The following is a 13,621-nucleotide window of genomic DNA, read 5'->3' as shown; positions in this document are numbered from 1 at the left end:
CTGTTTCACAAAACAAGACCAGTTTCTAAGAATAGCAAAAAATTTACTCTTTATTCATCTTTTCACTTTTTCACCTACCACACATAACACACAAAATATCAATTTCTTAATTTCTGTGCCGAAAAGAACTAAGTCTTGCTACATGGGACGGAGGGAGTACTTGATGAGTTATAATTTGTAGTGTTTGGATGATCTGGGTATTGAATCATTCTACGTCAGAGATTAAAAGAATGTTGTTCGCTTATTATTGAGTTTATACATAAATAAGTATTTTCTTGAAAATCGATTTTAGCTTTCACAAACTACTTTTCTACCGACGTCTATCCCTGTTCATAAGATGAGAGTTGAATCTGATACTTACCATATAAACAAAAGCATATTTCCCAGAAAACCATAACATGCAAGATAACACGACGTTACTCCTCAACCTCAAATCTTTATAAAAGCATCATTTCTATACCGTAAAACGTTAAATTTTCTGTCACCCCACATACAGAAAAAGAATGCAAGGTGCAAAAGGAAAGAAGAAAAAAATGAAAAAATAAGCCACATATTATAAAGAAGACAGTGAACCTGCCTGTGTCGATAATGGTGGTGGTGGCGGCAGGGTCGATGTCGCGTTGTCTGTCCAGTTCTTCTCCCCCCAGTGCCACAGCATGCTTTCCCAGAAGCAAAAATCTTCGAAGCAAGTTGTCAGCCGTGAGTCCTGTATCTTAATTTGCCAGTGGCCGTCGCTATAGTTGCCTTTCTCAGCCTGTCTGCGATCCCACTCCAACGCGGCCTTCTGCTTGGATCGAAGCAAGCAGTACTTCTGTAAGTTCTCCGGCATTGCATCATGGACCTTCCACCAGGTCCTGTGAGCAACGTCGCTTGCAAACTCCTGCAATATGTCGACGTTCCAGTTGCAGTCATAGTCCCGGAAGCATAGCCATGGTTTCAGCCCCAAATAGTGAAGCACGTATAGTACTGGCGGATCAGCACCAAAGAGACGCGTCTTCATCTCTTTTCTCTCCGGCTCATCACCAATCCAAAAGTGTTTCAAGAAATTCATGTGTTTAGGGATCCGATGCCACCATGGGAAGATCTCGTTCAAGTAGCCCTGGTCTCCACCGTTGTAGGACTCAATCTCGTTGATGTGGTCCATCAGCAGCTGGAACGTGCAGTTTGATGGCTCGATCACCATCACTCCTGAGTTGAAGAGGGTCGCGTTGTTTCCTGTGGCTGTTATCTCTGGCATCTCGAAGAGGAAGTCGATGTTTCTGAGAACTAACAGATCAGCATCTATGAATATAATTTTGTCATAATCCGTTAGTTGCCAGAGACGAAATTTGCTGTAGTTCCATTCATTGTAGGCATCTCGTTCTGCTTTTGGATTTCTGATTCTTTGAATTGTATGGATTTTCCACCCAGCCTCCGCAAGGCCGCCCCTGTGGTAGTCGCTGATAGTATCATCAACAAGTATTACGAGATCACGAGTCGAACCTGCCATACGGATGCTCTGAGCTGCAGCAATTGCCCCACAGACATAGACATGAGCTGAGTGCAGAATAGTTGCATATGCTTCTCGCCTTGCATTACCTGAGTTCCAATTTTCTGCACAGATAGAAGTAGAAGTTCAAGAACAAACTGCCACAACCACAAGTGCTTGAATGAGTTATATATGACACTATAACATTAGAACTAACCTTCTGTCTTAAGAGGAACTGCAAGTTCGCATGACCCGACTGGAAGATTCAGCTTTTCCCTCAGTTTATTTAAATTGGGTTTATACAGCCATATGTTGCCTTCCCTTACAGTTAGCTCTTTGCAAGTAAACAGATTAGGGGTCGGGAAACACTCAGTGATAAGTAGAACATGCACAGGATGATACCCCTTGGCCGTTGCAGCTACCCTTGCTGCTTCAAGTTGTAAGTGAAAACGAGCTATGTCCCTTGCCCAGTTTTTCTTGGATTTATCGCAGGGAAGCTTCACTGCGATAAGATCCAGCCGTGGTTTACCCAGATAGTGAATTTTGGGTAAAGAAGGACAAGTGGGAATATCAAAGTCTTCTTCCTCATCTAGCCATTCTGGATATAATGTTTCCCAAGTGACATTGGGTGAGGCGTAATCTGTGAAAAGTACAATGTGATCTGCATCTGGCAACAACTGCTTCCACTGACTAATTTCTTCCTCGTTGAAATTCAACAACCCTATTCCCTTATACTCGTCCCTGTCGGTTAATCTCTCCATTGCCGCCGATGCTTCATCCCAGTCGATATCTAAATGTGATGTGTAACTTTGATCTATACCAAATCTATCACTTATTCCTTTATCGACCAAGTACCTTCAATGAAGTATCACAGAACAGGGTATCAGTATCATTGTGTGTAGGGAGGTGGGGGTTGGGGGGGAGATTTTAATTACAGATTATAACACGGCACTAGGAATGATGAGCGAAGAGAAAAGGATACCTATATCGAGAACGGGACATATGATCTGAATCATGAATTGATGGAGGACGTAGAAATGTGAAAAATGCTCCAATTATGATGATGACCATCACAACCTTCAAGGTAGAGAACTTGAAGCTCGATATCCTGTCCATACTGGAACGATAAAGGGACCTGTCCCCATCTTTAAACACTCTACTTCTTAGAAACCTTCTTTTGCTTGTATCATCACTGAAAACAGCCAAAACAACGAGGGACGATCAGATATAACTAGAATCACATTCGAAAGGGGTGACTTTGAAAGTAGCAAGCAATCTTAGAGCACAGTGGATATCTATGATATAACATACTGATTGTGAGAATATATCTTTGCAATTCCATCCAACCCCAGAAAACTCAAGTGCGTCAACTATAGTTAAGCCAGAGAATTCAATCAAGCGAAAGATGAAGGAAATTACTTGTTCCACTTGCTGCATACAGAATCCCATGCTCACAACACCCATACAAGTTGGAGCATTAAAAGGAAACCTAAGAACCTAAAGAAGCTGAAACTCAATCTGTTGAATCCGCCGTAGTCAAACAATAGAATTTGCTGATCAAGTCCTGACTGCTTATGCCTAACCATAAACATCATAATCCCTCCAACCCCACCCCAAAACAACGTCCACGGGAAAACAAAAATATCACCAATAAGATGTTTAGCAGTCCACATACTTCCAACCACTTCACCAAGCAGGCAAGTAGCCTGTTTAGTTACCAGATATTTAACCAAATCATGAACCTCCAACAATACTTCTACTAATTTGAAGGTTTGGAAATAGTCAACTCAACGACAATGGAAGGCATGTACACCAAATTTTCTCTATTAATTATTTGTAGAATGCACCAAATATAAGACCATACAACAAAATCTTCAATAAATTATTTTTGACAGCAGCACATACCCCATACACGTTACTGAAACATTCAACACCTAACACTGCACCTAAACCAGGATTAACCTTTTCCATTCTGAAACAAGAAAACTTATTATAATCTGAAGGAAACAGGAAGTTCTTCAATCCAAGCTCCCAACTACCTTATCACCAAACCATCACTAAAGTCCTCAAAAATTAGCTCATTACCTCAAAAGATCCATAATTATATTCACACCGACAATCTCAGACACCAAAACTCTGTGCCAGCCATTTTATTCCACTCTCATTATACACTGAGAGAAAGAATTAGACCCACCACCGTCGGCCACCGCCATGGCCTCTGTTTATTACATTCCAAATAATTGAATCGTTGATATCAAAGAATCCTAAAATTGACGATCCAGCCACAACTAAAAGCAAACATCTCGGAATGAACTGCATAAAACGAGCTACAAAATCCAAAACCAACAAGAGAAAAGAAGATGGAATACAACATCTACACGCCAAATAACCAAAATCATCAACAACAAAATAAGTTCTAGAAACAATCAAAGAAAGGAAACAACGCCAACGCGAAATCCTTCAAACATTCAGCATAAAGAATCCAAGAAACGCAAGTAGCGCTAAAAATGTAGAAAAACACAGCTAAAATTTAGTGAAACTTAGCCTTACTTATTGAAAGAGAGCCTGTGTCTGGACTCCAGTGACGTAGGCGAGGAGCCTCTCATTTTTCTGGTGGTTCAGTCGCAACTCAGAGAAGGCAGCATCTCATCTCAAGAAACAACAAAAGTAATTTATTTTCTTCAAATAGCAACAAATCGAGTTTTGGAGAAGTAAAAAATAAAGATGGTTTTGGAATTTCAAGGTTGTGGATTCATAGAAACTGGCGCATGGTTTCTCATGGATTTTAGGAAAGTAGGATCTAGAGAGAGAAAGAAAATGCCAAGGAAGGAGAATTTTATGTCGGATAGAGAAATTGTTTAATGTGAGGGTGAAGTCAAATTAAGGTCTTGGAGTTTTTTATCTCTTAATTTGCTGTGCAAAGATACAAGTTTGGAAAGTTAGCTTGCATTTCGATCTGTTTTTTTAATTATTTTTATTTTTATCTGGGTAACCGTATAATGCTTATTCAACTGTTGGGTGTGGCATAAGCTAATCTCACTGAAAGGGAAAGAGATTAGAGAAATAATGGAGCGAATAATTGAAATTACACAACTGAGAAATTACTCTTACGTTTTTTTTTTTTTTTCATGACGAAGAAAACTAACAGACGTTTGTCTGAGGTGTCTACTAAGTAAATTATGTTATTGTATAATACCCTTTCAAAACAAACATAAAAAGTATATCAATCATTTAGTGTGTATTAAATAGGTATGAAAATATGTGTGAATTTCATCAACTTTGTATTAGTCTGTTTCTTCTATTTGTAGAATAAAATTTCTTTTTGGAGCAAGTTTATTGTTAATTTAGATGTCATTCTCACCAAAACGAAGTCATAAACTATCGGTAATAATTAATTTTATTCGTTCTATTTTATTTGAGCTGTTTGACCATATCAATCATTACAATTTGGAGCCTTCTTATCATAAATTTGAAAAACTACAACTTGAAGTTTTTTTTTTATCTATTTAATTATACCAACACTAAACAGCACTTTGCCAGAATGCGACAAGTCATAGTTTTAGATTTTATAAATGAACTTGCCTACTGGCAAATTGTCGTTTAAATGCTTAGAATGTATATTTGCATTTTTTACGATGTTCATAATAAAAATATGAACAAGTATGTTAGTGAATGTGAGTACGATTCAAATTTACGAAAATGGCATATCTTTCCTTTTGGTAGACATTAGAAAAAGGGGAATGGGTTATGGGTTTGGTGTTGTCACCATTCTAATAATAATAAAAAAAATCCAAATAAAAGATGATGTCACTAATAAATAAAGTCTCAAATGAATATTAACTCAAATAGATTAATGGACTCGATCTCGGATACAATCGGTCATAGGCCATCGAAAACTCTAGTTGCTATGTCCAATTTTGTAATTGCCATGTAGTATATCATTAAGGTCTAAACATACAAATAAATATACAATAAAAAAGGCATGTTTGTCTGGTCTGTCTGGCGCATTACAACCTTGATGCACGGCTTGTATAAGAAGAATTCTCATTCAATAAATAAATAAACTAATACAGATTTGCGCATGAAAACAACATGAACAAAATGTGATAACCTAACTGTACAAAATATAGAGCACAAATATCACTTCACACATTAAAATGGTGAGCAGAATCACCACCCGAAACATAGAATGCATAAAGCAATGGTCAAATTGTGTATACTGTGTAATCCGCAACAAAGTTCGATTATCAAACCTCTCAAAAATTGTTAAGATTTCTTAATATCAAATGACTCGAGATGTATTCATACAATATAAACGATAAAAAAGAACAATTGAAAGAAACTCATTCAAGCAATCCAGTTTAGTTGTTTTGATTGCATCTTCTGGTCCTGCTTTTTATCAGAATCTGCTGCCTTTCGCTTGTCCTTCCTCTCCCTCTTTTTCAAAGTAGTCATCCGGGCTTTCAAGATAGTTGCATAACTCGACTGGAATCGTTGGTGATCTTTTGGACCAACCTGACATTCAAATCAAGTGTCTTTCAGTAAAAGTAGTCCTGACAACAATTGTGGGCAGCAATTATCGATGACAACATTTAAGCAAGTTTGAAACCATCAACTATCTAAGCTTCCAGGCATCTTGACCTCAAAACAGATGACAAATCTAAACAGAAATTAGTTAAACTTTGATGAAAATTGGTTGTGAATTACATGTGAAGAACGCAGGAGACTGGTGTTTACGTCATTTTTCAACGGGATAATAGTATGTCCATTCTAGACATGATAATTAAGATGAAGAATTGGTGCATTAAAATTATCTGTAGAGGGTTTTTCATTTGGAGAAAGTTATTCAACTACTCATATGTCAAACTTTCCTTCCAAGGCTGTCTGGCAAGCTGTTATAACTTATATGGAACAAAAATAAGATCACTAAGCTCATATGAAGTCTCCCTAGCTAGGATCGAAACTCTTTTGAGATAAGCTCGAAGAATAAAAGAGTTATCTCAAAGAATAGAAAAGATCCTAATCGCCCTTGTCTGTAAATGCATATATGTCATAGCAGAGTTTATTCAAAATGTATGAATGGAATTGGCAAAACAGGCAACCACAACGTCACTGATGCAATATGATCAACCCGTTTCTGAACAAAACTTATTCCCTCAACATCACTTTTCAATATGATTGACTGTTCTCATAAAGAATGAGTTGGAAATAGAATGAATATAAAATATGAAAGGGAAAGGAAGATAGTATAGTGTATACCATTGTTGAAATCGTTTCTTTCCATCTGTAGCTCGAATGAGGCACTTATATTCAATCTTTTCCCAGCCGTCTTCATCTTATTCCTCTTAACCTTGGACTTGTCAGAAGTTGGAGATAGTCAAAGGAAGAAACAGACTACTCTTTATTTCCAACAGCTGCAGTAGTTAAAAATCTGTCTACGAAAAGGTATAAAAAGGTAAAAACAAAAAAGAACGTGCATTGAAAGATGAACACTCACAGTGCTTCAAAGTAACCCACACAGAGCCCTTTTCTGTAGTCTGCTCAAACATATTGGTGAGTTCATTGAGGAAGGGATCAGGCTGTAACCGTACCTAACAAAAGAAAATGAAAGATTAGCAACAGTTGCTGCTATTTTAGTTAATATAGATAATTGATCTAGGCATTTGACAATGCAAACAGGAGATGCACATTAGTCTATACATGCAAACATATTTGGTCGCATTTTCTATCTTCTATTTTTCTTCTTTCAATATGAAAAACATGTTTGTCTCTTCCATTGAAAAGGTAGCATTTTTTTTTTCCAGAACACTAAGAAATTGTTATAATACTTAAGCATTCATATATCTAACTGTACCACTGTAAAACAAACCAAAAAAAGACTGAGAAAGAATTTACGATCAAATTTATCCACATTAACCACAAGTCCATAACATGAATCACATGATAGCATATACAGTTATACATGTCTTTGAAAACACATAGGTCGTTGCAAAACAAATCATCAACACATGCTTCTTGATCCCACTCCCAGTATCCAAAATATATTCCACAAGTATTGATAATTAAACAAACTTGGAAAATATTATTACCCCCAATATTGAGAATTGAGAACAGCTCTTATATGCATGCTACTATAAAATGAACAAGCATAGTCAAACGAATCAAACCCAATAACAATTCCTTGCAAAGTTTAAAGCATGTTAAAGATAAATTATAGCAATGCGGATATATAAATTCTATGCTACATCAAAATTGGTCATATAAATCACAATTCTATATTCCAACTGCAATTGAACATCAACTTGAGATTTTGCTTTTTGTTGCTAAGTTCAACATATTTCAAATTCATTGTCCTCCCACCCCAAAAAATAAAAATCAAATAAGTTAAACCTAAAGATTCTTCATCTGCAACTGTGCATTCACTTACTTCAGTTAACATGCATCTATCAATCCGTAAGATTCAGACAATTCACTGATCACTAAAAGCAAAAGTATAGATTAACACAGACAAATACAACAATAAAATCAACAGATTACTAAATAAATTAGGTTCAAATCAAGAGCCCCGACCTAGTTTGATACCCATCATAGAGACATTTCCAGATGTATACAAGCATTTACTGATAAGAGTTATAATAATGAAAATTACCATGTTATTTCCGGCAACGGACGGCGGAAAGAAACTTGGTCTGAGGTTTTCTTCTCCGCGTGCTTTTTTGCTATGGAAATTTTACTATTTTGAATATGATTTAGATCAATTGATCCAATTCAGAAATATTTAATGGGTCGGGCTATCCGCTTTGCCAAATCCAGATCCGATTTACTAATACTCCCCCTTTTTGAAAAACGTAATAAGGGTCGGTTCTGCCGACCGATGAGACCAATCGATTTTGCACAAATCGACCGATCGATTGATCTTAAAAAAAAATGGCCGACCGCTTAAAATATATTCCCTCCGTCCCATTAGGCTTGTCCCATTTAATTTCGACATAATTATTACGAAGAATATTATTAGTGTTTTAAGTGTGTAGGTAATAAAGTACTCCTATAAAATTGATAAAGTAGGAGATGGAAGATGATAAAGTAGAAGAGAGAATGTAATAAAGTGATAAAATATGAAAGAGAAGGTGATAAAGTGATAAAGTAGCAGAGAGAAAGTAATTAAGAATTTTTATTGTTTAGCTAATTGTTACTATTTATAGAAATGAGACAAGATCAGTGTGACAAACAAAAAAAGAATACGAGACAAGATCAATGGGACGGAAGGAGTAGTATATTTCAAATCTGCCAAAATCAAATCGGTCGGTTCGGTTTCAGCTCACCCCTACGTATTACTCCCTCCATCACATTTACTAAATTTACTAAATGTTATGTATGAAACATTACTCCCTCCGTCCCAATATTCAAGTCCCGTATTCCTTTTTGAGCCGTCCCATGTAACAAGTCCTCTTTCCTTTTTTGGCATTAATTAGAACTCAATTAAGCATTTAATTAATTCTCTCTACCCACTTACTTTTCTCTCTCTCTCTCTCGTCTCAACCCACCTGCTCTCTCTATTTTCTCTCTGAATCGCCTCCACCGCCATCCTCTTCCACCGCTTCCCACCTCTCTACCTTCACCGCCTCTACCACCACTGCGCCGGACTCCAACACCTCCGCGCCACCGTTCCTCTCACCCTTCCACCTTCCACCGCCTCCAACACCTCCTGCTCCGCCTTGCGTCTCCGCCGCCAACGCAACTCGCGCCGCCTCCAACACCTCCTGCTCCGCCTCGCGTCTCCGCCGCCAACGCAACTCGCGCCGCCTCGCGCTTCCGTCTTCACCGACTCCAACGCCACCGCCGCTTCGCGCCTCCTCCTGCGCCTCCTTCCACCGCGGGCAGATCTGCTCAAATAATTTAGGGATTTGCAGGTATTTAGGAAAAATTGTCTGGTTTTGGTTGTTGGGGTGGTGTTGCATATTTACAGAGGGTGGTGCGGTTGTCGCCGGAGACGGAGACGGAGAGAATAGGGAAGGAAGAGGGCGCTGGTGGTGGCGGCGGACAGATCTCTGGCCATGGTGGTTCTCTACCCATGCGCCGGACTCAATTTTGCTAGATCTGGGAGAGAGACCGCCGGAGATCGCCGGAGAGAGACCACCGGAGAGAGAAGGTGGTCTGTGAGAGATAAAATTTCCAGAAGGTGGCCGGAGAGACCACCGGAAATGATTTTGATTAATTTCCAGTTTTTTTATTTTGCTAGTATATTCCTTGTTGTATTAGTCAATTGAATTAGTAAATAAAATAACATTAAATAAAGTACTAATTATGTGGTCCCTACTACTTTTACATTCACTTTAACTCTCCTAAATACCCGTGCCCAAAAGAAAGGGGACTTCATTAACGGGACGGAGGGAGTATATTACAAATTTCTCATTACTTTTGACCATAGAGATTAAAAAATATGTAATTAATAGATAAAATGGACTGATGCAAATTATTTAAATATTAAGTATAGAGAATATATGTTTTTAAAAAAATGAGATATTTTATTATGGAGAATAAAATATTTATGATAAAATTGAGAGTATTTAATTTTATTATTCGTGGTGACACGGACGAAAGAATACGTGTTAGTTTTTATAATGAACGAGGACTTCCCTTAGAATTTGTAATAGTAGTGGGCCTCAAAAGGCCCTCCTCTCTTAAATTGAGAGGGCAAAATTAGGTGAGAGGGCCCAAGAGTCGCCGGCTGCTATATAAATACGTCCCACCAACTCCCCTCTTTAATTCTCTCACCCCTCTCTCAAGAAGTGATGCAGTATACACCTCTACAACCTTAATAGATGGTTACACTCATATAATTTCTTAATTTCCCTATTTCCCATTTTTTCGCAAGTAGAACCTTATTTTTTTGACGATTTTTTACTTAAGGTTTGATTCGTGCGCTTGTGATGTCACTTCGTAAGATTTTGTTTTTTGTTTTTTTCACTTTGAGTAAGTTGGCGCAGCGTAAGATTCCCGGTGCTGCTTGAATCGACTTTATTTCTGTCTAAATTAGGGTTTTAGAGATCGAAGCTGATGATCTCCGCTTTATGTGTCTTTGCGCATGCATTTCTCTGCTAAAGATCTTGTCTTGACTGCATCAGTTTTTGCTGGATTTATGCCGTAATCTGTTTTTGTACCTGCGATCTGAGATTTGCTTTGTTTATACTGTTTCCAGAATCGATTTTGGGGTTAGACGAGTGATCTCCTTGATCAGTTTAGCAGTTTTTTAAGTGAGAATAGATGGCGGCGATGGCTCAGCTTCGCTTCTCCCCACTTGCGTGCCACTACAGCCGCCCCAGCGGTGGTCGCGAGTTTGCCAGTTTTTCCCCAATATTCGCCGATAAGACTTCCGCGAGTTCTGTCTCCTTTCCCTCATTGAAATGCAGTGGAAATTTAATGGGGAGTCTTGATCTACAAAGTAAATTTCAATTACCATGTGCTGGAGGCGGTGGAGATATTGGCGTTGGACGAGGTAGTGGTGGAGATGATGGTGGAAATAGAGGGTGGAACGGTGGTGGAGGAGATTCAGATGAATCCAAATCTTCATCGGACAGTTTTGGACCTATTGGGGCTTTTCTCAATGGATGGAGATCGAGGGTTGCTGCTGATCCGCAGTTCCCCTTCAAAGTTCTCATGGAGGAGTTGGTGGGTGTTAGTGCTTGCTGTTTAGGAGACATGGCTTCGCGCCCGAATTTCGGGCTCAATGAGCTGGACTTTGTGTTTTCTACGCTTGTTGTTGGGTCCATCATGAATTTCGTGCTTATGTATCTCTTGGCCCCAACCATGTCCTCTGCAAGTATATCTTTACCCGGCATTTTCGCCAGTTCTCCAACGAGCCATATGTTTGAACCCGGGGCATACAGCGTGTTGAGTAGGCTGGGGACTTTTGTGTACAAAGGCACTGTATTTGCAGCTGTTGGGTTTGCAGCTGGACTTGTTGGCACTGCTCTCTCCAACGGGTTGATCAAGATGAGGAAGAAGATGGATCCTAGTTTTGAGACGCCAAACAAAGCTCCACCAACAGTTTTGAATGCTGTCACTTGGGCAATCCACATGGGCGTCAGCAGCAATCTCAGATACCAAACCTTGAATGGGATCGAGTTTTTGTTAGCCAAGGGAGTTTCGCCTGTTCTTTTCAAGACCTCCGTGGTCGGTTTGAGATGCTTGAACAACATTCTTGGAGGGATGTCTTTTGTAGTCTTGGCCAGGTTGACCGGGTCACAGAGTGTCGATGGAGGGAAGGGTGACGAGAGGGAGAAACTGGTTAGCGAGGCTGAATCGGACGAGTTCCTAGTTAGGGAATCCACCTCAAAATGATTGCCCTTTGGAGATGGTCTCACCCTTAATCTCAAATTCTGGGTTTCTTCTCCGTACTTATGATTGACTGGATGCTTGCTTATCGTGATTATCCAGTCAGTGTGCTGCTCTGCTTGAAATCATATGCTAGTTGATGTTGGCGACTAAAATTACTTGGTCTGTTTTCTTAAATTAGTTCCCTTTTTTGTACAATCGTCTGCTTTAGGAACTTAAAGAACTAAGAAATAAAGGAATGGTTTTGATGGTTGTTTCTGTGTCAATTCCGATGCAAGTTTTCGATGGGAGCTACTTTTGGGTGGGAGCTTCCATTCATCTTTAGCATCTCATTTTTATTTCTATATGAAGCACTTTATAGCTTCTTATAGATAAATTTATGCGTAGGTAGTTCAAATTTGCATATTTGGGTGTTTGTTCTTGATTTCGCATCGTTGGTTACCTGCTGTCAATTTTAGTTCTCGTTGTTATCTGCTGTCAATTTTATTTCTAGTTGCTACCTGCTGTCAATCTTAGTTCTTGAATTAGGGTGATATATGGACATGCATACTATGTTAGTTTTATAGTTGGAAGGACATTTATTGGTACCTAATTATCTTCATTTTTTTTAAGTGCCAACGGTTACTGCGACTTTCTAATGAGCAAATGTATGAGCAGTTCAAATGTTTCTAAAAACAAAATTAAAGCGAATTTTTAATGAGAAAATGTATGAGCAGTTCAAATGTTTCTAAAAACCAAATTAAACAAGTTTTTTAGACCGTTACCTATTTCTAGATATCCTGTTTCAAACATAAGTTGCGAATTTTTAATGAGACCGAACTAAACCCGACTTATTTTACTCGTTATAACTTTCATATTTAAATATAGGGGAAAATATAGGAAATTTTTTTAATTATTTTTAAATAGTGGCTATAAAGATTAAAATGGGGCTATTAATAGAATTATATCCCATAAATAATTACTCCCCTCCGTCCCGCGAGTCTTGACACGTTTGGGTTCGGCACGAGAATTAAGGAGTTGTAGATTAGTGTTTTAAGTGTGTAATTAATAAAGTATAAAATTGATAAAGTATGAGAGAGAATGTAATAAAAGTAGGAAAGAGAATATAATAAAGGTGATAAAACGTTTGGGTTGGGCACGAGAATTAAGGAGTTGTAGATTAGTGTTTTAAGTGTGTAATTAATAAAGTAAAATTGATAAAGTATGAGAGAGAATGTAATAAAAGTAGGAAAGAGAATATAATAAAGGTGATAAAGTAGGAGAGAGAATGTAATAATTATTACCAAAAAAGGAAACGTGTCAAGATTCGTGGGACGGCCCAAAAAGAAAAACGTGTCAAGATTCGTGGGATGGATGGAGTACTATAATGGCTGAATCTGAAAATTGGATGATCCATTGGGCTCATACAAATATTTTGTGGCTTTCTCCTCCCGGCTTTCTCCTCGTGGTCTGACTTAGGCTTGTAGCATGTGGCCCATTATCTTTTAAAAGTCCTCTCTCTCTTTTTTTGTTTGCTGAATATACTTTTAGAATAAATTGTTTCAGTAATAGTTCTTTATAACTTTTAGAAGTTTTTTTTTTTTTTTTCTGAAAATACTTTTAGAACAAATTGTTTCAGTAATACTAGTTCTTTGTCCAACTATTTTAATTTTTCACAAAAAACCCCAGCAAGAGGTGTTTTGAAACAGACAAGCACTCAAATATATCTGTAATTCTGAATCGCCGCTCATTTTTAATTATATCTCAAAATAATCAGCCACAGAAGTGGAGGTGACTGTTGAAGAATAGTGTATTCTCTGATTTGCAGATATGTACCGT

General features: G+C 38.1%; 2 protein-coding genes and 1 long non-coding RNA gene across 7 annotated transcripts; 1 reads left to right on the top strand and 2 right to left on the bottom strand.

Moving 5' to 3' along the window:
* Positions 1 to 416: 416 nt before the first annotated feature.
* Positions 417 to 4,416, bottom strand: LOC130995732 (putative UDP-glucuronate:xylan alpha-glucuronosyltransferase 3). 2 transcript variants are annotated; one of them, XM_057921135.1, is made up of 4 exons: positions 4,019 to 4,416; positions 2,451 to 2,660; positions 1,686 to 2,323; positions 417 to 1,593 (listed from the first exon to the last, which is right to left on the bottom strand). In XM_057921135.1, exons 1-4 carry the CDS (start codon positions 4,072 to 4,074, stop codon positions 554 to 556), a joined length of 1,944 nt encoding a protein of 647 aa, XP_057777118.1. In that variant the 5' UTR covers positions 4,075 to 4,416; the 3' UTR covers positions 417 to 553. The 2 variants fall into 2 exon arrangements, with proteins under 2 accessions (XP_057777118.1, XP_057777125.1); XM_057921142.1 differs by lacking the exon at positions 4,019 to 4,416 and adding an exon at positions 2,888 to 3,029.
* A 1,246-nt stretch (positions 4,417 to 5,662) lies between these two features.
* Positions 5,663 to 8,274, bottom strand: LOC130997057 (uncharacterized). The gene is made up of 3 exons (XR_009092905.1): positions 8,118 to 8,274; positions 6,728 to 7,059; positions 5,663 to 5,983 (listed from the first exon to the last, which is right to left on the bottom strand). It is a non-coding gene; the product is annotated as an uncharacterized LOC130997057 (long non-coding RNA).
* Positions 8,275 to 10,132: 1,858 nt separating this feature from the next.
* LOC130996419 (protein RETICULATA-RELATED 3, chloroplastic-like) lies at positions 10,133 to 12,055 on the top strand. Of its 4 annotated transcripts, none has more exons than XM_057921817.1 (2): positions 10,133 to 10,293; positions 10,668 to 12,055. In XM_057921817.1, exon 2 carries the CDS (start codon positions 10,733 to 10,735, stop codon positions 11,807 to 11,809), a length of 1,077 nt encoding a protein of 358 aa, XP_057777800.1. In that variant the 5' UTR covers positions 10,133 to 10,293; positions 10,668 to 10,732; the 3' UTR covers positions 11,810 to 12,055. The 4 variants fall into 4 exon arrangements, with proteins under 4 accessions (XP_057777800.1, XP_057777798.1, XP_057777801.1 ...); XM_057921815.1 differs by having other exon boundaries at positions 10,207 to 10,378; XM_057921818.1 differs by having other exon boundaries at positions 10,238 to 10,265.
* The last annotated feature ends 1,566 nt before the right edge of the window (positions 12,056 to 13,621 follow it).

This window comes from Salvia miltiorrhiza, chromosome 1 (assembly GCF_028751815.1).
Source record: "Salvia miltiorrhiza cultivar Shanhuang (shh) chromosome 1, IMPLAD_Smil_shh, whole genome shotgun sequence".
Taxonomy (NCBI): Eukaryota; Viridiplantae; Streptophyta; class Magnoliopsida; order Lamiales; family Lamiaceae; genus Salvia; species Salvia miltiorrhiza.
Note: the sequence above shows the minus strand (reverse complement) of the source record. Positions and strands in the feature narration are given on the sequence as shown.